We start from the raw sequence: 24,631 nt of genomic DNA, 5'->3' as shown, positions 1-24,631 counted from the left end.
ATCTGAATCACAATAGAGACATTACTTTTACATATGTGATTACATGACTGTAGTTGAACTGCAAATGTCTAAGATAACAAAATCCTCACAGCAAGTGGAGTAGCTTTTAGCTGAAGAAAGCAAGGTTATAAGCTACTTGGAAGGTATAGGTGACACTGCTGGAGGTGATTAACCGACTGAATCCAATGTTCTTTTTAAGGGACTGTGATAAATACAATAATGGGGCTTTAACAGGTAATGCTAACCAGCAGTTTTAAAGCTTTTAATTTTTGCTAAGTTGCATAATACAATAATATGTGAGGTGCAAAAGCAGTTTTGCATTTTGGGGTATCATAAATAGAATTTTTATTCAGCAGTTTCAGAGTTCTTATTGGATGTCTTTTAGGATTTATCTATTAAGTCTTTGTCTTAAAATGTTAGCCCCCACAAACAAAAAAATAACAGGTTCTTTTTCTGCTTGAGTGATTGCTTGTGGCAATGGCATATGTGATATTTTGTCTCGTGTTGCCCAGAGCCCTTGTTATGAAGATGGAAATCTTGTTCTTATAGCGCACATAAGAGTCTCTATAGTTGCTCACCTCTGCCATACGCCAAGCTGTTCCTTTTTTCTATAACAACAAAAAAAACATTTTTTCCTTTTCTTTTCCTTTACAAAAGAACTGTGAGACAGTACACACATAACACAGGCACTTCTGAATTGTAAAGCGATTGTAGCAGGCATTTCCATGTCCCAGGGGTATGAAATTCCGAAATTTCACGATGCTTTTGTTTGTTAAAGGCAGTAATGTTTGCTTAGATATTATATTTAAATAATCAATTGCAGCTTGTCTGGTTGATCTTGTGTTTGCAGGTGTTTTGGGTTACTTCTCAGCCCTGGGAGAGATGTACGGAATAGTGATATGCACCTATTAGAACTGGTAAGAAATAACTGATTTTACGGCAAGGCTTTATATCAGATAGATTATAATATGATAATGTTTATGCTTATCACAGTCTTTTAACACAAAAAAAGTTTACTTTTCCATTGATACAGGTTCAGCAGCCCTGTATGACATTCGCTGATGTGGCCTAGCATGTATGTGTGCTTTGGCTTGTTTGTGTGCACTGTGAATCCTATGATCCCAGGGTGCGGCCCTTAATTACCCAATAGCACATACATACATGGTTAATTTCTATGAAGCAAGGTTTTACATATGAGCTTGTTTACTCAATATATCTTTATAGAGGCCTCATTGGGCATATTGTTTTCTTTCAGTTTATCGCCCATGCCCTTGATTTAGAGATAGCTGTGTTGCAGACTCTTTAGACTGTACATAAAAATATCAGAAAAAGTCTTGCACCACACTCTGATAGAACGAAACTGAAGGGAAATATGTGTGAGTTAAATCTACAAACAATCAGCAGAGAGCAAGGGCTCCAAAACAGAAGTTTAATTGCACCATGATTCAAACAGTCAGTGGGATTCCAGTGGCAATAAAACTTAACTTTTAATCATAAGAAAGGTTACATAGTTACATAGTGTTGCAAAAAGGCCAGAGTCAACCAAGTTCAACCCTTCCTAGTAAACCCAGCACAAACCTATACTTACCAATCTATACCAACACATACATAACAAACATTAATACTAACTGTAGATATTAATATCACAACAGCCTTGGATACTGGGTGGGGCACAGTGGGGGATGTGACAGACTAAAAAATGAAAGAAAAATGTTTTCCACAATATAAACACATATATCAGAAATATAAATTATTTTATGCACAAAAATACAACTGATTTGGAAAGTTCAATGTCTTTTGAATGCACTTAGATTGTAAGCTCTACGGGGCAGGGACCTCCTTCCTACTGTGTCTCATACCACATGGCACTTATATATATATATTTATTGTATTTATTTATTATATCACTTGTCCTCCCTGTGTGTAATTTTGTATTCTGTAAGATTGTACAGCGCTGCGTACCCTTGTGGCGCTTTATAAATAAAGTTATACATACATACGTACATACACCAATGCACTGCTCCAGAAAGCTGCATACTTCAGATTTCAAGGCCAAATATTCCACTTAGATTCTGATGAATCCAGAATAGGCACAACTGTCTTTCTACTACTTCTTCTTTCCCACATATTACCACAAAAATGAAATACAATTGGGCAAATCAATAAAATAACAAAATTAATTATTTCACAGCGTGATTAGTGGTCGGAAGACCTGATCCAATGCTCACACTGTGAAATAGATTTTTTAGGGGAAAACAAAAGAAACAAAAATTATGAAATAAGGAACTAAAAAAATGAAAAAGCAAAAAAAAAAAAAAAATATGTGTGTCTGTTTTTATTTTGCTTTTGTGCATATTTACAAACGTAAAAAAAGGCCACTTGCGTTTTTTTTGAGCAGGAGGCACCTTGACTGCACAAAGGATCCCAGGAAGTCTCTGCAGCAGGAAGTGAGTGAGTGTGCTAGAGTAGGAAGCTTTAACAGCAGACACAAGTGTGATCGTGTCTGCTGTTAGAAGTCAGGCCCTGAGACAATCGCGTCGCAGGACCGACCTGCCGGTCCCGTTGGCTAGTTGCCTTGGGGGCGCACTGGACTTTCTGCACTGTTGCAAAAGCTTGGCATATGTGCTTGGCAAATAAAGCCTTTTCTGCATAGTGCGTATCACATACATGCTTGGCAGTAAAAGTGTTAAGACCAAACCACATTAGTTTAAGTTTAAAACAGGACAACATAAACAACACAACTGCTCTAATGTAGTTGTATCATTTTATGTTTGTCAACTAGTATATGGATTCTAGTTTTAGAGATATATAATAATAACGTCTGCTTAATGTTCCTTTGATTCTCAGGAGTCTATGGGTAAAAGTTCTGATGGTAAATCGTATATTATCACTGGGAGCTGGAATACAAAATCCCCCCATTTTCAGGCTGTGAATGAAGAAACTCCAAAAGGTAACAGCTGGTAACATTTGCAGTCTATCTTGCCTTCCATAATAAATATAAAAGACACAGCGATTTGGTCAAATAACAACCACCTAACTGATATATTCAATTATATTGCATTTGGATTGCCTATGGTTTTGTAATTTATGTTAAGGGAAATATACCTGTTTCCTAAAATTGTATTAGGCTAGCACTTTTCTTTAAAAATAATTTATTTAGCAATTTATATAGTTCTCCCAGCAGACTTGAAGTTTATTCTTGCCCTTTTTTATGCAAAATTGCCCAACCAAGGCAGGTAAATAGCAGCCCCATTCCATACAAATATCTAGGAAAGGAATATCTTAGCACAACATTAATTTTAGTACAGGTATAGGATCCCTTATCCAGAAACCTGTTATCCAAATTACGGAAAGGCTACCTCCCATAGACTCCATTATAAGCAAATAATTCTAAATCAGTACCTTGTACTTGATCCCAGCTAAGATATAATTAATCCTTATTGGATGCAAAACAATCATATTGGGTTTATTCAAAATTTAAATGATTTTTACCAGACTTATGGTATGGAGATCCGAATTACAGAAAGATCCCTTATCCAGATAACCCCAGGTCCCGAGCATTCTGGATAACAGGTCCCATACCTGTATACCTTTTACTGTAGTCTTTATTAATAATAATAATAGATATTAGAATTCAAAACTTTCTCATGATTGAGCTAATTGTCTATTTTGCGTGTGTGTTTGTGGTGTAATACTGCATGTAAAAGAAAAGTGCACCTTTTTTAATGTGAATTCTGTTAATTTATATAACCTTTATGCACTGGGACCATCCAGTTATCATTGCAGGGACATTACATTGTATAATGTGTTGCTTTTGTTCCTGCAGACAAGGTTCTTTTCATGACCACTGCTGTAGATCTAGTGATTACGGAAGTTCAGGAGCCTGTGCGTTTCCTCTTAGAGACCAAAATTCGTGTCTGTTCAGTCAATGAACGCCTGTTCTGGCCTTTCAGCAAACGGAGTTCCACAGAAAATTTCTTCCTAAAACTGAAACAGGTAAGAATGGTTTTAGTTTGGAATATGAAGATTTCATATTTATAAATAACTAAGAAGAGTCTGTTTGCGTAACTTATTTATAAGTAGGCATAATATTTTATTTATATCAGCGCCATCTCTAAACTAATTACTCTCCAGCTCACCACAGGCCTGACGCCTTTGTCCGAAGCTGTCTCCTCCGTGACCTTCAGGATGATGTGTTGTGTTCTATAAAAGTTTAAATTACGGCATTACAGCCTTCAGGGGTTTGTAATAAATTAAGTAGGAGAGGGGGGACAAGTGAAACGAAAACACTGATATTGTTAAGGTATGAAAATCAAACTTGATATGGGGCAAAATGTAGCTGGAAATTGATTAAAACATAACTTTGATTTTAAATAATAAAACATTGGAACATTATGTCTTGGGGACAGTCATATTAGCTACATACCCAACCTTTGAAGTTTTTTAGGTATTATTTATATCTTAGATTGAAGTGTACTAAAAATTTGATGTAATTCCGTAATTTTAGTCAACTAAATTACAGAAAAAAATGCATTTATAATATAATGTTCTTTTAAATTTGGACTTCTTTTCATCTCTTCATTCCCTTGAAGAATACAATGTGCTCATCACTGTTTCATTTTCTTTCTTTAACTTAAAGCCCCCATCTTTGCTTGACCTTTCAGTCCAAATCACTTGCTGCTGTCTGTGCATTGCCGCTAAATAATTTAACTTCAGCTATTTGGACTTGATACCCACCTGTTGTGATTTTCTTTAATGTGCTATACAGACACTGTCTGCATCTGAAAGATGCCTTTGTGACTTTATTTGTCACATTTGTGACTTTTTTCATTCGTATATGAAATGGACTTATCAAACTAATTTTTTGTTATCCTTTAGTTGGCTTGATTACAGTGTTTCAAATTGTATGTATGTGTGTACATTTTTATATATATAATGCTACTTTTGTATGCAACGCTGTACAGCAGAACAATAAATTAGGGATGCACCGTTCAGGTTTGGCTGCGAACTCCGAAACCTTCCTTAAACATTAAACCAAATCCGAATTTGCATATGGAAATTAGGATACAGAAGGGTTAAAGAGCACTGCTCATGCGTGGGGAAAATGTTAAACTTTCAGGTTTGTGACAAAAAGTCATGTGTTTTTAAGAATTCAGATTCGGTTCGTTCAGGAGCATGGATTCGTCCGAATCTTGGGCTATTTTCATTCCTGGTGGACCTGTTCCATACAGGTATGGGACTCATTATCCAGAATGCTCGGGATGGCGTTTTCCGGATAAGGGATCTTTCCATAATTTGTCTCTCCACACCTAAAGTCTACTTAAAGATTATTTAAACAAAATAAACCCAATAGGATTGTTTTGCTTCCAATAAGAATTAATTATATCTTAGTTGGGATCAAGTACAGGTACTGTTTTATTATTACAGAGAAAAGGGAATCATTTAACCATTAAATAAACCCAATAGGGCTGTTCTGCCCCCAATAAGGGGTAATTATATCTTAGTTGGGATCAAGTACAGGTACTGTTTTATTATGACAGAGAAAAGGGAATCATTTAACCATTAAATAAACCCAATAGGGCTGTTCTGCCCCCAATAAGGGGTAATTATATCTTAGTTGGGATCAAGTACAGGTACTGTTTTATTATTACAGAGAAAAGGAAATCATTTAACCATTAAATAAACCCAATAGGGCTGTTCTGCCCCCAATAAGGGGTAATTATATCTTAGTTGGGATCAAGTACAGGTACTGTTTTATTATTATAGCGAAAAAGGAAATCATTTTTAAAAATGAGAATTCTTTGCTTATAATGGAGTCTGAGAGATGGCCTTTCTGTAATTCGGAACGTTCTGTATAACGGGTTTCTAGATAACAGATCCCATACCTGTACATAACTTTTGGACTCAAACTTTTCAACTGATTACACAAGTGTTACAAACCGAAATCACAGCTGACCTTGAGTTTGCATTATTTTCACTTCCCATCTAAAACCCAGAACAAACTGCCTTCACTTATTCAACTTATAGCAGCTGCCTGCTGGGTGATTGCTTTGAACCGGCTTGCTCCACATTTAGCTATTTCTCAGTTAAAAACCAGACTGGATTATATACATACAATGCATTACCTCTCTGCTATACTATCGGACACAGTTGAACAACATATGGAAATTTGGGACACCTGGACATCACTTAGAACACAAGAACTCCAGCACCAATCTCTATCGCATACAAATACAAGTTTTCTTTTTTAAAAATATATTTTTCCCCGACCATATTAATATCACTAAGGGCTAGTTCTATTTCCAGATTTTTATTATGCTTTGCCATGTAAACTACTTTACTAAATTCTTTCTCTTATTTGCATATCATTCTGTATATAATACTTATGTCACCAGTGATGTTAATAATCAATATATGAAAATAGTTAAATAAAGAGATTATAAAAAAACATAAATTAGAATTAGTTTTACACTTCACAGCATTGCCATTTGGGTAGCTTTCCATAAATGCTTTTTTGCAAGCTCTGTTGGTTTCCTTGTACTAAAAGTTTTAAGTGACCCAGCTAATGTTAATTGCATGTTTTTGTTACCAACCTCAGCACCATTTTTATTGAATTATGATTTTGATTTGCTACATCTTTACTTGCATTGCAATTCTGACAGATATTTAAGTAACATTTTACAGACCTTCCATTTATATTCTTTGTTTAACCCCTTGTCTTTCCCAGGTAATGTATTGCAGAAACGCTATTATACTGCAAAGATTGCAAGTCTAAATTTGTGTCATAGTTGCTACTTTTAAAAAGGTTTGTTTCTGCAACAGCATGTCAAAGTAGGCAAATGCTCCCCAACACTAATGCATGGAGTAAATCTGCTATCATTTGTGATTTATAAGATCCAAAAGATCTTTTCTATTGATTCCTGAACCACCTGAAACAAAAACTTTGAAAAGGTAGTTGGACTTCACTTACATAAGATTTTTAAATTCCCTTTCCCTCCTTAAATAGCATAGCCGTCTAAATTCACGTACTAAATTGTAATGCTTTATTAAACTTAGCAGATTTTATAAAAAGAAAAAAATGGAAATCTACAAAGTACAATATCTGCAGCGCACTTGCTCCCACAGAAATCTAAACAGAGCAGGAACTAAAACAGAGTTCGTTGCCCACCCCTCTCCCTTGAACTGGCATGAATAAACTTGTAAAGTCAGTTGGATCACCAGTACACCTGTACATTTGTATTAAATATTAGTCTTTTTGACTTTTTATGAAGCACATGTGGCTTTCAAGTCAAAGAGTGCTATCATAGCAGTAATACATATCAAAGATCTAGGAAACGGACGGGCAAGCATGTACTGTGACTGTGTTGGTAGTTGTATCACTGTGTCAAATATTTATTTTACAAATATTTATTTTGTACCTCTGTATTGGATGTTTCTGCAAGTATGTATACGTTATTCAATGGTCCAGAATATCTGAATTTAAGTTGAGGATCATTTTCTTCTACAGATTGAACGTAAAGAGCGGAAGAATAACTGCAGTACATTTTATGAAGTAATATGTTTGGAGAGTGAGTCAGAGAGAGAGAGAAGGAAAACAACTGCCAGCCCATCAATCCGTCTGTTGCAGTATGGGCAACAAGGAACCAGTATCCCCTCACCACCAGAAGATGAAGAAGAAGAAGGTAAGTCACTTAGGCAGACACACGAAAAGAAGTGGGCATTAAGCCTGGTAGACCATAAATCTTTATAAAGAAAAGTATGCTTCAGGACAGAGAATGTAAATATATACAAGGTGTTTACATCTAAATTGGCAACTACATAGTTGGCTTGTTTAATAGTAAATTGTAGGACATAGCCTTTCTCTTCCTTACTATATCGGCATGCTCTAATGGGGAATATTTCCAACAACAAACATTTATAAGGACACATATCTGTTATGCCTATTTTCCTGTTATTTATGGCAAGTCAAGCTGTAAAGCTACATTTGCTCTTAGAGAGCTGTAAGCTACATTTGGGCTTTAATGCCTTTAACAACAATACTACATGGCCAGGGTCTAGTTAGTGCTAATACATTGTTTATGTAACTGAGCACATACCAGTGTATTTGACTTAACTGTCGATCAAAATCTGCCAGTGACAGCTGCATAAAAAGACCTTATATTTTGAATTACTACACTTACTTGGAAAATTTAGAATAGTTAAATGTTTTTATACTTCAAACTATCAACATTTTTTACTAAATTTATGAAAGTTGACTCTCAGCTTGCAGTTTATTGCATATTATCTCCTACATGGCCTTCGGTACAATCACAAAACTTTTGAAATATGAAAGCCAAGATATCCTCAATAGTTTGAATCCCAATATGCATATGATTACCCAAACTACCTGAAATGTAGAGACCCTAAAATACAAATTGCATATTCAAACTCTCCAAATGGATTTTTATAATTACTTAGTTAAGATGGGTTGAAAAAAAGATCAAAGTCCATCAATTTCAACCCTTCCAAGCAAACCTCAGAGCACACACACAGACCCATACTGACCTATTTACGCACTCGCATACATAAACTATATCCACCAACATCAATACTGTAGATTTTAGTATCACTTTAGCTTAGGATATTATGCTTGTTCAAGAAATCATCCAAGGCATGCTTAAAGGCATTAACAGAATCTGTAATCACTCGGAACAGTATTCCACAGCCTCACTGCCCTCACTGTAAAAAAAACACCTACACTGCTTCTAATGAAAGTTCTGTTCCTCTCATCTAAAGGGGGGGCCTCTGTTGTGCTGATTATTTTTATATGAAAAATGAACACCCCTATCTGCCTATAATCCCCTCTTTAGTTGCACATCTTTGCACTCTTTCCAGCTCATTAATATCCTTCTTAAGGACTGGAGCCCAAAACTGCACTGCATACTCAAGGTGAGGCCTTACCAGGGACCTATAAAGGGGCAAAATTATGTTTTCATCCCTTGAGTCAATGCCCTTTTTATACAAGACAGCACTTTATTTGCTTTAGTAGCCACAGAATGACACTGTCACTGTATAATATTTCTATCAAAATGCATAACTTTGCACTTTTTAACATTGAACCTCATTTTCCATTTTGCTGCCCAGTTTCCCAATTTTTTTAAATCATCCTGCATGGAACTTATAGTTTTATACAATTTAGTATCATGTGCAAAAATAGAAACAGTGCTTTTTAACTTGTGTATTAATGACCTGGAAGTGGACTTAAAATTAAAGGACCATGGACTGACCCCTGTGGTACTCCACTAACAACTCTTGTCCAATTAGGAAATGGTCCATTTATTGCCACTCTCTATAATGTATCTATCTATCCTCAGACAGTTTTCTATCCAATAACAAATATTATGTGCCCTCAATGTTATAGTTAACTTTCTGCGCGGTACTGTATTAGATACTTTAGCAAAGTCCAAGTAGATGACATCCACTGCCATTCCAGAGTCAAGGTTCCCTCACCTCCTAATAAAAGGCAATTAAACTTGTCAGGCAAGATCTGTTACACACAAAACCATGCGGGCACAAACTCACAGTATTGCAATTTGTAATGTATTCAAGTATCCCATCCTCTATTAACCCCTTCCAAAAGCTTTCCTGCCATTGATGTCAGACTAACAGGCCTATAGTTTTCAGGCTGAGAACGGGATTCCTTTTTGAATAACGGCACCACATTAGCATTTCACCAGTCTCTCGGCACCATGCCAGACCTCAATGAATCCTAAAAAATTAAGTGAAGAGGTTGTTTAGTACCCTGGGATGAGTACCAGCTTGTCCTGGACCTTTGTTTACCTTTACATATTCAAGTCTCTTTTTAATTCCTTCCAGACTTATCCATGCATCAGTATCAGTAGTTAAATGCTATGCTCTGCTATGTGCTGAGTACCTAAATAGCATAATGTCCACACTAAGTTGGAGCATTATTTTCATGATGCTCACTGAATTTAGTGCAAATTCTGTGTGAAATCTCTTTCCTTGCACTTATGTCAATGACATATCAATGTCAATGGCACAGGGAACAGTCTCTGCAGTTCTATCTACTAGTTTTGTCCTTACTGAAATTACCTTTATCCCTCTCTATAAGGACCCCTTGAAAGGTTCAGCACAGGCATGTGTGAAAGTGTGATCTGAAATCTTGAACCACTGTGTCTATAAGCCTAGCATCTTGTTGAATTGACCTATTTGCTCATGTTGTTGCTGGTAACAAAAGGTTATAAAGGTATAGGATCTATTATACAGATGAGGGATCTTTCTGTCATTAGGATCACCATACAAAGCTGCTGAAATAATTTAAATGTTAAGTAAACCCAGTAGGATTTTTTGCCACCAATCCATGCAGCTTAGTTAGGATCAAGCACAAGATATCGTATTGCTACGGAGCAAAGGGAAATCATGTTTAAAATTAGTTATTTATTTAAAATTGAATCTTTTGGAGATGGCCTTCCTGTAATTCGGAGCTTTCATAATAACGAGTTTCTGAGTAAGGGATTTCATTACTATATCAGCTTTAAACCCCTTTATGACTTGGAATATACATCCTTGTAATGGGTTGTTAGATCAGTATCATGCTGCTGTTTAAGACTAAACTGAATGTAGAAATGAGTGCATGATGTCTGTATAGTGTTAATATATTCCATCTGCCCTGCTGGTAAATGTTGTATATGTTTTTCAGAAAGTATGTTTTCTTCTAGATAATGATGAACCTCTCTTGAGTGGGTCTGGTGATGTGTCAAAGGAATGTGCTGAGAAAATCCTGGAAACCTGGGGCGATCTTCTATCAAAATGGTATATGCCTATAAATAAAGAATATTAATTTTGTTAACTACCTGAGCATCCATTTACATATTAATTACATATTATTTCAATTTTTGTTTAGCAGATCTCGATCTCTAGTTTAAAGTTTCAGCAACTATCTGATCCTAGGGCCCAAGTTCCCTTAGCAACCAGGGAGTGATTTGAACGAGAATCTGGTATATGAATAGGAGAGGACATGAATATAGAAATAAGTTATAAAAAGTAACTTAATATAAGCAGTAACAAAGCTGTAGCCTCACAGAGGAATAGTTTTTGGTTGCTGGGGTCAGTGACCCCCGTTTGAAAGCTGCAAAGGGTTAGAAGAAGACAAATCATTCAAAAACTACAAAAAATAAATAGACCAATCAAAAGGAAATGGCTGTTTTACAACATCCTAACTTTTTTGCTCTCAATTAGTGATGGGCAAAATAATTCGCCAAGCATGAAAATTCACTGCGCAACCAAAAATTGTTGCTTGCATCAAGAGAAATGTCATCAATTTTTTATTATGTGCAGCATTTTTGGTGTTTCGCAAATTTTCCACTGTTCTTCGGCGAATTAAAATGGGACAGATTGGCTCATCACTATTCCCAATATGCCTTAAAAGAGAAGGGGAGGGGTTCCTTTTGGCTCAGTTGGACCAGTCTTTTGATTATTATATCAGAAGTGTTATTACAATAGCCTTTCATTGTTTTGCTCAAAAGGCCTTCTTTCAAAGATCAGAATATACACCACTCTCTGAAAACATTTCTTTGCATGTAAAGTGATGCCCTCGTGTTGTCTGGTGTAAATAGTCCCAGACAGTCTTCACAAATAAGAACTTTCATTTTCTTTATTAACTTTGTGTCTCTTTTCTGGATATTTTGTATATGTGTACTGGGACCAAAACATACTAGCTAGTGCTTTGGAATTATTCTTTTTATTACGGTATATTATATATGTAAGTGCAAAGCATTTCTGTAGAGTGTAAATATAATTCGCTTTCACAGCATTATAAATATAAAGTTGGCTGCAAATACAGATACCGTATTTTATTAATACACCTATCATTTATTGCTCTCAATCCTCATTATGGCATACATATTTTTATTTCTTTTTTAGGCACCTAAATCTAAGTATTCGCCCAAAGCAACTGTCCTCACTGGTAAGGAGCGGTGTGCCAGAGGCACTTAGAGGAGAGGTGTGGCAACTGCTAGCAGGATGTCACAACAATGACTGCCTGGTCGAAAAATACAGACTGCTCATCACTAAAGTAAGAATATGATTTTGTTAAATGCTGAGACCACAGAGTAATTTGGAAAAGAAGTACGCCTCTTTTTTAAATAAAGTCGGGGAGATTTGCAGATATCGGAGTTAAACCTGGCATTTAAACAAACTGTAAATAGTGCAGGCTTAATAAAAAGGAAATGGGAAACAGGAAAACTTCTCTTAGTAAATACTTTTTCTCCAAGGGTTTTTTTCCGGGTATTATGTGCCCAATTTATGTAGATTAGACCCCTTAATTAAGAATCACTCTATCCAACAAAGTCCCACTGTTCACTTTATTTGCAATACTGATCAGGAATTCATTATACAATCCAGGAAAGGGACTAGTGCTAATTAAATAAAAAGTGCTTAATTTCTCAAACTTTCCCTTAATAAGAAAAGGCGCTTAAGGAAACAGTTAAAAAAAGTGCCCATGCTATATCAATTTCATATCCTTATTGATTCAATCAGAGCAATCAATTCATTAATTATAAAGTGCGGGTTTTTAAAAATCATCTCTTAAATCAATTGTCGCCTTGATAATTAATAAATAAATAAATCATCTTTATTGGATATATAGGAAGAAAATGAAAAATTGAAGAATGTGAAGATATCCCAAAATTTTACTTCACTGTCTCAATTTAGCTGTCTAAACTATGGGATACCACAAAGCAAAGACAAGGCAGGTACCAAGTGGCTGCAGTCTCACAATTTGCCTTGCCTAGTACTTCTATAGAGGCTGAATTATCCTACAAAACCGCAAACCTCAAGGATTTTAGAGGGAAAATAGTAGCTATATAAAATAATGTCAAGGAGAAAGAAAATTATTAACTGTTAAGACAGGGTCAGCCAAAGCTACCGCAATAAAATTTGAAATTAGACCACTTCACTAAATTCCCACTCAACCCCAGGTATCAGTTTGGCATCTTAATTATCAATTTAGTAAAAAGGTATTTATATAATAAAAGAAAGAATGATCATATGGTAAAAAAAATCACATTTTCACAATGCCTTGACGTGCGTTTCACTGAACTGCTTTCTCAAAAGGCAAAAGTGACTTCTAGCACTGCACTTTTAATAAGACTGACTAGTTGGTGATATTTGATTAATTATTTAGCACCGGCACTTTATAATTAATGAATTGATTGCTCTGATTGAATCAGTAAAGATAGGAAATTGATATAGCCCAGTGAACAGTGGGAGTTTGTTGGATAGAATGCTTAATTATTTCTTAATTAAGGGGTCATCTTTCTCTAATCTACATAAATAGTGCAGGCCTACCACACCAGAAATATGTAGATATCAGATGAATGTCATGTGTTAAGGCGCTTTGGTTCTAGAAGTACAGGAATTAGACCCCTTATCCGGAAACCCATTATCCGGAAAGGCCATCTCCCATAGACTCCATTTTAATCTAATAATTCGCATTTTTAAAAATGGTTTCCTTTTTCTCTGTAATAATAAAACAGTACCTTGTACTCCATCCAACTTAAGGAAGGAGATCCAAATTAAGGAAAGACCCCTTATCTGGAAAACCCCAGGTCCCGAGCATTTTGGAAAATGGGTCCCATACCTGTACTTGATTTTCTGTACCAAAACGCCATATTGCACATGCAAGAAGTGACTCACTGAATCTAAAATGGGGCGTCATGCAACTTTTAGCATCATAAAGCAGCCTTGCTAAAATGTAGAAGTGCAAAAAACATATCTGTCTTATAGGCCAGGGGAAATAGTAGTGAAGACTGTGGAACCTATAGGCAGACTATTCCTTTAATGGATGCATTGAGCCCCTAGGCCTCCAGCTAGACAGCCTGCTATAGAGTACTGTGGCAGGTTTTTTTTTGTTTGTTTGTTTGTTTTTTTGAAAGGTTGTAACCAGATAGCTGCACACTTCCAAATCTGGAAAAACACATTCACAGTTTAATATTCCCAATCCATAAATATTTATAGAAAATCACAAAATGAATGTGTCAAGTGACAGGAAGTTCCTAAAATGTTTTTGTTTGGTGCAGTAAATAGAAAGGTGCAGTTTTAATCAGGTTTACTAGGATTCTTATCTTGATTTGTTGCTGCTGTAGGAGCAGCGGTGACCTTAGAATGCTCATTGCTACAGTTTGCCATGATTTCTATTCTGAAAAGAATGAAACTGTTTAGTATATTGATAGTGACATTGCAGGAAGCACATCACACAAAAGTAGAAGTCTAGATTATATTACAACGGTAAATACATGACTTGTATTGTATATATTTTGTTGAACTGTCACCTTATTGTATTTTCATACCATAAGAAAAGAAAGACGACGTGCTCATTATTTGGATAACTCTAGCGCTTTCCCAAATTTTTTTTTTGTTTCATTATAGATCCTCTGGTTTTATATACAGTATTAAGCTTTCTAATGTACATAAATGATTCACTTCTAAAAACTATTGTGCATATTTAGGAAAGACTGGGTCTTTCCATTTTCTTGTTATCAATTTCTTAAAGTAAAATGAAACATTCACTGACAAATGGTGCACATTATCCATTTGTGGATAAAGAGTTGAGTTAATGTCTCCTGAACATATAACTTGAGAGTGTGGAAAAGATGTTATAAAAGCAATCAGTTTTTGAATGCAGGAGTATGGTGGAGGAATATATATGTTGGCTAAAATAACAGTGTAGCATTGAGTATACAGTGGGCAAACACGAATCTAGCCTGTGGGTCAGATTTTATCATAAAGGGCCGGATACCATCTGACTTCCTGACTAGGATTGAAGTGCCCCCATTAAATGTAGAGAAGGCCGAGTGATAACTCCATCCGACCCATGGTTTCTGAAGTGTGGCTAGCTTGCTCCCAGTTAAGTGTGTTTCTTGCAGAAAGATTACTTCAGAACTTTGCTTTTGATCTGGTCATTTAGTCCCCATATATTCCAATTTAGAATGGACATCCCATGAGTGTGAAAACATCATAATTACCGTGACATTGGGCAGTGCATATAACACAACTGAATACTGGAACTCTAGCCTGACAATTTGCCTGCTTAACTTTTGAACTTTCAACCTGTTAAACTCCCTGGGCCCAGATAGACAAAGCAGAACAAAGCTTATGCTTTATAATGCAATCTCCCCCCCCCCCCCCCCCCCCATCTGCTGTTAAAGGAACAGTAACACCAAAAAATGAAAGTGTATAAAAGTAACTAAAATATAATGTACTGCTGCCCTGCACTGGTAAAAGTTGTGTGTTTGCCTCAGAAAGTCTACTATAATTTATATAAATAAGCTGCTGTGTAGCCATGGGGGCAGCCATTCAAAGGAGAAAAGGCACAGGCACATAGCAGATAACAGATAAAACACTATTGTATTCTACAGAACTTATCTGTTATCTGCTATGTAACCTGTGCCTTTTCTCCTTTTTTCCAGCTTGAATGGCTGCCCCCATGGCTACACAGCAGCTTATTATATAAATTATAGTAGTGTTACTGTAGCAAACACACTAGTTTTACCAGTGCAGGGCAACAGTGCATTATATTGTTATTACTTTAAAGCTCTTTCATTTTTTGGTGATACTGTTCCCTTAACTTAGGGTGAAGACACACAGAGCTACTAGTAGCAGCTACTTTTTACGGCTACTAATCTAATTCCCTGCCATAGACAATACTGAGAACTGCCTCTTCTAAAACACATGTAAAGACAATTATCAGTAAATGGTCAGCATTGTCTATTTTTGTAGCCGTGACAAGTAGCTGCTACCAGTAGCTCCGTGTGTCTTCACCCTTATACTGTAAGCAGATTTGACCCAAACCATGTAAATAAACAACAAAACAGTAAAAAAACATAACCAAACCAAAATTCACTCATGTGGAGTGCGGGTAACATAAGCTCCAGCTTGGCCCGTGCGGCCTTTGTAGAGAGTCCGTTATTGATATTGGTCTTCTTATCGGCTCCATACTCTAGGCCCCCATACTAAATAATACCCCAATTGTTAAACTGGTAATGTCTGTGCATGGAAAGGTAGGCAGTCCATATGTCTTCAGAATGGTGTTCTTATAGAAATAAAAAATCTATTTAATGTATTGGTTTGTGAGCTCTTCATATTAAGTACTCTGCCACAGTACAACTTCAACCAGCTTATGGGATTACACAGGTGTAGTTTTATCCATTTTGGGGTTCATAGAGCCATGATACAGCTTCTTGGGGTGTGGAGAAAATTAAGCTTTGTCTTCCACCGTAATGCATAGTTTGGCGGGATACAGCATAGCATACTGTATGTTATTTTCGCCTTCTGTAGTGCTTTTTAAACTTCTGTAAATTTGGTAAATGGCTATAGTCACATTTTCAAATGGCAGTTGCCCTTTATTTATTGCCAGCAAAAGTATTTTGTCAATGTCTCTCACATTCAGTAGTCTGGCTATTAAAGGGCTCACTTTACCAAGAAGGTGTTTGTGAGTGAGTCTTGACCAAACATGTAAATTAGACATTGCTGAGTAAATGTTTCTGGAGATTCACACTCTGCACGCTCCGAAAACCCCGGTAAGTGAATATTATTGCACCATAAGTGGTTTTGTACAACTGTCTGGAGCGCTCACATCTGCATCGGGAGTGGCCTGCTTACTTCTTTTAGGTCACTGACCTGCTGTTCCACAGCTGCGGCACGTTCCCTTATCTTTTGCATGTCATGGCAAATAATGGATTACTCCACCTTTCCCTCATCCACTTTGGAGGCTATCTTGCCTTTCGAGTTGATTTGATTTCTGAGAGTCAGCTAGCGTTGGTTCTGTTGGAGGCGCTGTGCTGGTATTTGCTGTCTTCCTGTTGTGAAGCAGGAGATTCGGCACCGTTTTATTTCAGTGGTTTTGCTGCTGCTTCTGCCGCCCACGTTGTTCCTTGTTTTGCCCCAGGAGTGTTCTTTGGGGCAGAGAATGCCAGTCTTGTATTGTGTCAGCTTTTTAATAGTTTTTAAGTATCACAAATGGGCTGTACGTTGATGACATGTTGTTGTTCTTGGCATACCCAGCAGAATCTCTGGAAAAGCTCCTTCAGAAATGTTGAGGCTTGCTCATAAACTGGGCCAAATCTCATATATTTTCCCATGATACTGTGTCCCCACACTATCAATCAACCAATCAGCTCCCTTAGTGGGTTAATGATTTTCAATACCTGGGCATTTCCTTTTTTAAAGTCCATAGGCAATATCTGAGAAACATCTTGCCCCCTTTCCTAATGAAGGGTGGCTATATGTAAAATGATTTTCTTGCCACAACATACAGTCATATGAAAAAGTTTGAGAACCCCTTTTAATTTAGTGGAGTTTTGTTTATCTTTGGCTGAGCTTTCACAGTAGCAACTTCCTTTTATATTGTAACATGCCTTATGGAAACAGTAGTATTAAGTTTATTGAATTAACAGAAAATATGCATCATAACAAAATTAGACAGGTACATAAATTTGGGCACCCCAACAGAGATATTCCATCAATACTTTTGCAAATGTAACAACCTCTAAACCTATAGCCTTTGATGAGTGTCTGGATGGCGGTATTTTTGACCAATCGTCCATACAAAATCTCTCCAGTTCAGTTAAATTTGATGGCTGCTTAGCACGAACAGCCTGCTTAAAATCATCCCATAGATTTTCGATGCTATTCAAGTCGGAGGACATTGACGGCCATTCCAGAATATTGTACTTCTCCCTCTGCATAAATGCCTTTGTAGATTTCCAACTGTGTTTAGGGTCTTTGTCTTGTTGGAATATCCAACCCCCATGTAACTTCAACTTTGTGACTTATGCTTAAACATTATGGTGAAGGATTTGTTGATTTTGGGTTGAATTAATCCGACCCTCGACTTTAACAAGGGCCCCAGTCCCTGAACTAGCCCCACAGCATGATGGAACCTCCACCAAATTTGACAGTAGTTAGCAGGTGTTTTTCTTGGAATGCGGTGTTCTTCTTCCGCCTTGCAAAGCGCTTTTTCGTGTGGCATCAGCCTATAGGCCTATCCACGCATACTCAACACTATAATTACTGCCAAAGGTACATTGTATAAATACCAATTTGGAGGGGTATGAATTATTTAGTCAATTTTTTTCATTGTGATTATTTTAAATCACTTTGCAGAGGTCTGTTTCCACTTTAATATGAAAGTTTATTCTCATGCTGATCATTGTCATGAAATAAAATCCACTGTGATTCAGTGTTAATCAGTAACATTGAACATAAAAACATCCAAGTGGTGAATATTTTTAATAAGCACTGTATTTGTGGAGCTACAACTGCTTTCTTTAGGTTTTTACTTCACAGCCTGGTCAATATTACTGTGGCACTTCTAGGATATAATATATGTAAATATTATACTCACTATTTTAAGACTGATTGCTGTTCAGATGATGTATACATTTATGATTCATTTTACAGGAAAACGTGGGGTTGCTGTGAGCCACTTGCTTCCGCGATTTTCTAACATGCAGAAGCAGAAATCCCTGAACTCTACACTCACTGTCTTATCTCATTCTTTGTGATGCACTTTTATAAAAGAAAAAAAAAATTGTGCTGAAGTTTTGTATGTATGCCATGGTATTCACATAGGTGTTTGCTGGAGAAATGGCTTCATCTTTATCCACACAGAAAGCCCAAACCTGACTGGAGGAAATTAGTGGTACCCTTTAGAAGGTTTAAGAACTATTTTGATTTCAAACTAGTGTAATCTCATCTGCGATGAGTGTGAGCGCTTCATCAAAAGTACACGGTTTACCAACTTGCATTATCTGCATGCAGCATGCTAAACATGAAGAAAGGCAGTAAAAGCCAAAAACTGCCTGTGGAAGTAAGACAGAAAATTGTTAGAAAGCTTGGATAACCTCAAAGATACAAGTACATTTTTAGAGACCTTTTATGTTCCTGTAAACAAAGCTACCAAGAAGTCTATTTAGGGTTGGTACAAACTGGACAGTGGTTGTGATGTGAGAAGGTGGCACAGTGATGTAGGTGTTGATACAAGGATGTCACTGCTCGGTATCAGAGGAGAATTTTTTGTTTTTTGTCCAGGTTTCAGGCTGTTGAAACCTGGACAGGTGAAGGTAAACCAGACAGCCCAAAAAAAGCCAAGCTGTCTGGTTCAAAACTGAAGTGGTGGTGGCAACCCTAGGCCTATGGCCCTGTAGATCAATATTGCAGGGAAGAATTCTTTGGATCTGAATTTGTTCGATCAACTGGCAAATGGAATCAAACTTACCTGCAGACACAAGGTACCATAGTTTCAATTTGCACCATCTGTCGCCAACTCAGTGGTATGACAGCAAGACCCCACTGTTAACATAGAAACATAAGGAAGTTGACTTGGTGTTGCCCAACAAGATAAAATCCTTCTGGAAGGCTGTCCTTAAGAGAATTTTAATAAAGCACATCTATTTGCTTGCAGGAAATGCAGTTAAAGGGGTGGTTCACCTTAATAACTAACAAAATTCGTAAAGTCTTTTCTGGGCACATAACAACCATTTTACTATTTTTCATCCATTACCTAAAATCAGCCATTGCAGAAAAAGCAGTTTTTTGTTTTTTTTATTAAAAAAGTGAGTTGCGTACACTTAATATCATGCTAGCATAAATTTTGTATCAAAGGTGAACTACCTCTTTAGACCTTCAAGACCACCATCTCTGTAGTTAAACAAGGAGGACGTTTGCCGATGTTTTGGGGTTACTTTGCCTCCCCTTGAACTCTGTATCTATGCATAACATTTGGCTACAACGTTATACTGTCTTATAGAGTTTAAGCACCGTGGGAAACATACAAAAACTAGTTATCAATTTAAATTTCTAGTGTTCTCCAGAACTCTGCTTACTGTGTTGTGAAGGCTATAAATAATATTACATAGAAATAAAAATTCTGTGTTTGCTTTAGAATCTTATGCTACAATAATTTATAATTACGATAATTGCTTTTATAATATGAATTTGAAATGGTTTTGTTTTGCTAATAGAAAATTGGTTGCGTGACTGTTCATCATCCCATCAACTGAATAAGCACTAAAATGATCATTTGTTGATGTTAAACCAACAACATTTTTTTCCGGTCATTACTTGACCAAATCCGTCCATGTATGGCTAACTTAGCATAAGGTACCATATTCGCAGCTGGACAGATATGATCAATAAATGTGTATAATTTTTACGTTTTTGGTGCCATAGCTAGTTGAATGATTTTTTTTTTTTTTTTTTACTCAGAAAATAAGATCAGATTAAAAGACCTAAAATGTTTCTTTTTATAAAATATTTTTTGTAAAATGACTAAGCCTGGATCTAACCAGCAGGCACTTCTCTCTCTCTTTTTTTTTTTCCATTCTGCGTTGGTCACAAAAAGCTCTGTTCGTGAATTCAGACAATTTATGTTTTTTTGTTTCCCAGGAAGCCTTTTTATTGTTTTCTCTATGAATGACCTTTAAGGATATATCCTGCATCTAAAAGATTGTGCCGCGTGAATGTTTTCTGATTAATGTTGGGAAAATATGCATCTTATGGCATAGCTGGTAGTTCAGTGGAAGTGATACTATGAGAGCTAGCTGTGATTATGCTTTCTCTGTGCCTACAATTGCTGTCTGGGTGCTGTAGTGGAGTCTGGGATCCCGTCTGATCTTGGCAGTGCAACTGAGGGAGGAGGAGGAGAGGAGGGTGTGCAGAGGACTTTGTCACAAAGGCATTCTCTCCATTCTGCAGCAAAGTAAGCTGCAGTCCTACTGCAGGACACCTCCAAACACTTGTGACTTCAGCAGAAACTCAGGTAAATATCTTTTAGGGTGACTTGACAGTGACTGAATTACTGTATCTGTTACCAGAGAGGGTGTTTTAAATTAAGAAGCCTAGCTTGCAGGTATTGTAAGGGTATAACACAAGCCACTGGTATGGACGTTAGGGAGAAGCACGATTAATAGATGTGGCTACGACATCAATTTGAGATACAGAGCCCTAATACTGGCTGCCGAAGAACTAAAAGGCTAGGTGTCTTTTAATTAGTGGTGTGTTAGAATAGGGCAGCAGTGACAGAGCAAAAGGCAGTGCAGTGCTGCAGTGATTGCCATGGCTGGCAGACTAGAGCTGCAGGTAATCAGACAAGTACAGGTCCATTCTGCAATGACCATGGCACAATGCAGCTTTTACAGAGACTGAGAATGCAATGAAGCAGTAAATAAAAGGCTGCATGGGGATTTGTAGCATGTGAGAGCAATGTGCAGTAGTAAATAAAAGCACAAAGCTGTAATGAATGGGCGTGGGAATGAAAGGAGAGGAAGAGGCAGGGCAGGCAATAGAATCTCTTATTTTAGAGTTCACAGGGGGCACAAGTTGTCGATGGATTAGTTTAAAGTGTAGTTGGTGAATAGAACACAAGGCTGCTTTGAATGAGGGAGAGTATCTTCTATATGAGGATTAAGCTAGTGAGAGAGCAGAGTAAGAAAATTAATAGGGATCTAGCAGTAGCTATCTAAAGATGCAGGGTTGAAATTGTGCTAAGGGTAACAACCCATGAGGGACACCACAGTCCGTTAAAAAGTGTTTTGTGGGTTTTTGCATTTTATTTGCTGTTAATCAGAGCATTCTGCATCTTTTTAACAAGATGCTGATTTGTAGGGATGCATAATTGGACCTGAGTACTTTGAAACTAAGCTAGTGCAGAGTTTTTCATAATTATGGCCATGCGTGACTGCTACATTAACTGATTGTGGAGCTTCTGGGTCTAACTTTATGGCCTATACCTCATGGAGGGCAAGACCTAGAAGTATTAATGTGAAACAGCTAAAGGTTTATATGATGCCCTTAGGTGTGAATTATGTGTGAGTATGTCAAGGCTGCTTGCTTTTTCTGCCACTTGTGTGTATAAGGGTGTATAGTCGCCTGTTTTGAGGAAAGTGTAAAGGTACCAGAAGAGAGTTCTAAAATCATAAACTGCTATTTGTAGCAAAGAGAGGAAGTATCTATAATAGTCTTTGTTTATGGTTAAAATATCTTCAGCATGCATAGATGCTGTAGCAAGATTACACTGCTTATTTTACATGTAAATGTTCAAGAATGAAAGTTTGAACAAGAAACTGTAAAATTGCTGTTATATTCTCTCCTGCCAGCTCTGGAGTGGAAGCATAGCTGTGGTGTGAATTTCCATGGATAGAGACCCATTCTTCAGTCATCCTGATGATTGCTGGCTCTTGCACTTTGTTTCTTTTCAAAGATTCTATTTTAATCTCATGTGGATATAATTTTTAGCACTATGCTGTATAGGCCATAAAGGGCGGCTGTTGTACAAACCAAGATACAATTGGAGGTGCTGTGAGCAACAGGGGAACGCCAGACGCAGGCATGATCCCTAATTATAGGATATCTCAAGATGAACTCTTCTGTGGATGGCAGTAACAGCAGTAGCCACCCTTTCTGCCTGTTGGGGATTGGATTCCATGAGGCTATTCCAGTCTGCATCTTAGAAGTGGGTATAATCATCTTCCTCACAGTGTTGATCATCTCAGGCAATTTGATTGTGATCTTTGTCTTCCACTGTGCTCCCCTACTCAACCACCACACCACAAGCTACTTCATACAGACAATGGCATATGCAGACCTTCTCGTTGGTGTAAGCTGTTTGGTGCCTTCTTTTTCTCTTCTTCACTACCCTGCTGTCCTCCCAGAGTACTTGGTGTGCAGGATGTTTGGATATGTGGTATCTGTTCTGAAGAGTGTGTCAATGACATCTTTGGCCTGTATTAGCATTGACCGGTACATTGCCATCACAAAACCTCTGACATATAATACACTCGTCACAGCATGCCGTCTTCGCTTCTGCATCCTGATCTTATGGGTATATTCATGTGCAGTGTTTCTGCCTTCATTCTTAGGCTGGGGGAAGCCTGGCTACCACGGGGATGTGTTTGAGTCCTGTGCTAACTTATGGCACACTAGCCCATACTTCACTTCCTTCATTGTGATAATGTTGTATGCTCCAGCAGCCATCATTGTGTGCTTTACCTACTTCAACATCTTCCGGATCTGCCAGCAGCACACTAAGGAGATAAATGAGAGGCGTATACGTTTCAGTACCTCAGAAAGTGAACCTAGCCAGGGGCAGCCCAGCCCAGACAAGCACTATGCCACAGTTCTCTTCCGCATCACCAGTGTTTTCTATATTCTCTGGTTGCCCTATATCATCTACTTTCTCCTGGAGAGTTCCAAGGTCTATGCAAACCAAACTGCATCCTTCCTTACAACCTGGTTAGCCATTAGCAATAGCTTCTGTAACTGTGTGATCTACAGCATGTCTAATAGTGTTTTTCAAAAGGGACTGAAGCGGCTCTCTGGAACTGTGTGTGCATCATGTTCTAGGCAAGGGAAGAGTCATGAAGTTCCAGGTACTGTAAGCAAAAGACCCACGGATGCCTGCAACCCTTGACAAGCACACACCGTGGACCAATCTCTTTTTAGTTTAGGATCTTTTTCCTCAACTTTGTTCAGTAAACATTGGGTGTGCCAATAAATGTTCAAGATTAGAGTTGCCTTTTTAAACATTGACTATGAATGTCCTAAATGTTAGTTTGCAGATAAATGGTGGTAAATCCACTTCATGATTCAAGGGCATACCTAATATCAGTTCCATAGTGGGAAATCTGTTCTGTTACAGCAGTTATTGTGACCTGGGGTATGACATTCTACCAGTAAATGGAAGTGCATATATGATGCTTATTTTGCCCATCTTTTTTCCATATTATGCTCACCTCAAACTACAGATCGATGCAGCGCTAAATTTGGATGTGTCATTGTTAAATAAAAAGGTTCCCATTGGGTTCATAACTCTTTTATCCCTGAATGGCATCTTTTATGGAGCTAAATATTTGTATTGACATTTTGGCTGGAAAGTTCTCCTTGCAAACGGAATTGCCTTGATTTTGACACACAAATGTGAGCATCAGAGACTCCCAATACAACAAACCAGTAAAACTCCATCTTCAAGATACCCTTATCTAAGAGAGACAAAATATATCTGTGAATAAAAAGTTTCCATTTTTTATTTTATTATATATAGAAATGTGGTTCCCACCTAAATGAATGCAATATTTTTCTAAGTGAAAAAGATAATATATTATTAGTAGCATTTAAAAAAAATATTGGAATATTTTAGTGTAGTTAAAGATATTCACCTAATGATTTGTATTCACAAGTAAGTAAATATTGAATGTCTGTTTGTGTCTCATAAACTTGTTTGTGTTGTTGACCATACTGTCCGTGGTGTACCCATATAATCCAAACCCTCCACCCCTACTCCTGCACACTTCCCATGATTCCCCTTGGACCTAGATCACTGATGTGCAAGGAGGGGGCAGAGGTTTGTGGCATGTCGGTGCTGTTGATGGAAGGATCCCAAGTCGTTTGCACAACATTACAGCAAACCTTTGAGTGCCAAAAAAAGTTTGTGCCCGCTATATTTTGCTGGCAGTATGTAGTCTGTTAGGTTCAAAACCAAATAACTGTTGGATATAATCCAATATTTTCTATGTGATCATCTTTTAAAAAGTATTTTTACTTTAACACAAAGTTAAGTAAATATTTTGTTTGCCCT

The 24,631-nt window shown here is 37.2% G+C and overlaps 2 protein-coding genes across 5 annotated transcripts in view; both read left to right on the top strand.

Annotated features, from left to right (window-relative positions):
- The window catches only part of rabgap1 (RAB GTPase activating protein 1), a 106,645-nt gene that overhangs the window by 32,503 nt on the left and 49,511 nt on the right, over positions 1-24,631 (top strand). For all 4 annotated transcript variants that reach the window (XM_031892026.1, XM_031892029.1, XM_031892027.1 and 1 more), the window contains 6 exons: positions 851-917; positions 2,848-2,950; positions 3,827-3,996; positions 7,508-7,682; positions 10,719-10,812; positions 11,923-12,073. In XM_031892026.1, coding sequence (XP_031747886.1) covers positions 851-917; positions 2,848-2,950; positions 3,827-3,996; positions 7,508-7,682; positions 10,719-10,812; positions 11,923-12,073 — 760 coding nt within the window. The remainder of the gene's footprint in view (positions 1-850; positions 918-2,847; positions 2,951-3,826; positions 3,997-7,507; positions 7,683-10,718; positions 10,813-11,922; positions 12,074-24,631) is intronic.
- On the top strand, positions 18,481-24,254 carry gpr21 (G protein-coupled receptor 21). The gene is made up of 2 exons (XM_004918925.3): positions 18,481-20,818; positions 22,155-24,254. The coding sequence occupies exon 2, from the start codon at positions 22,415-22,417 to the stop codon at positions 23,465-23,467; it is 1,053 nt and encodes a 350-aa protein (XP_004918982.1). The 5' UTR covers positions 18,481-20,818; positions 22,155-22,414; the 3' UTR covers positions 23,468-24,254.

This window comes from Xenopus tropicalis, chromosome 8 (assembly GCF_000004195.4).
Source record: "Xenopus tropicalis strain Nigerian chromosome 8, UCB_Xtro_10.0, whole genome shotgun sequence".
NCBI lineage: Eukaryota > Metazoa > Chordata > Amphibia > Anura > Pipidae > Xenopus > Xenopus tropicalis.
Note: the sequence above shows the minus strand (reverse complement) of the source record. Positions and strands in the feature narration are given on the sequence as shown.

Coding starts and splice junctions, on each gene's coding strand:
- gpr21 (XM_004918925.3), top strand. CDS start 22,415: ATGAACTCTTCTGTGGATGGCAGTAACAGCAGTAGCCACCCTTTCTGC.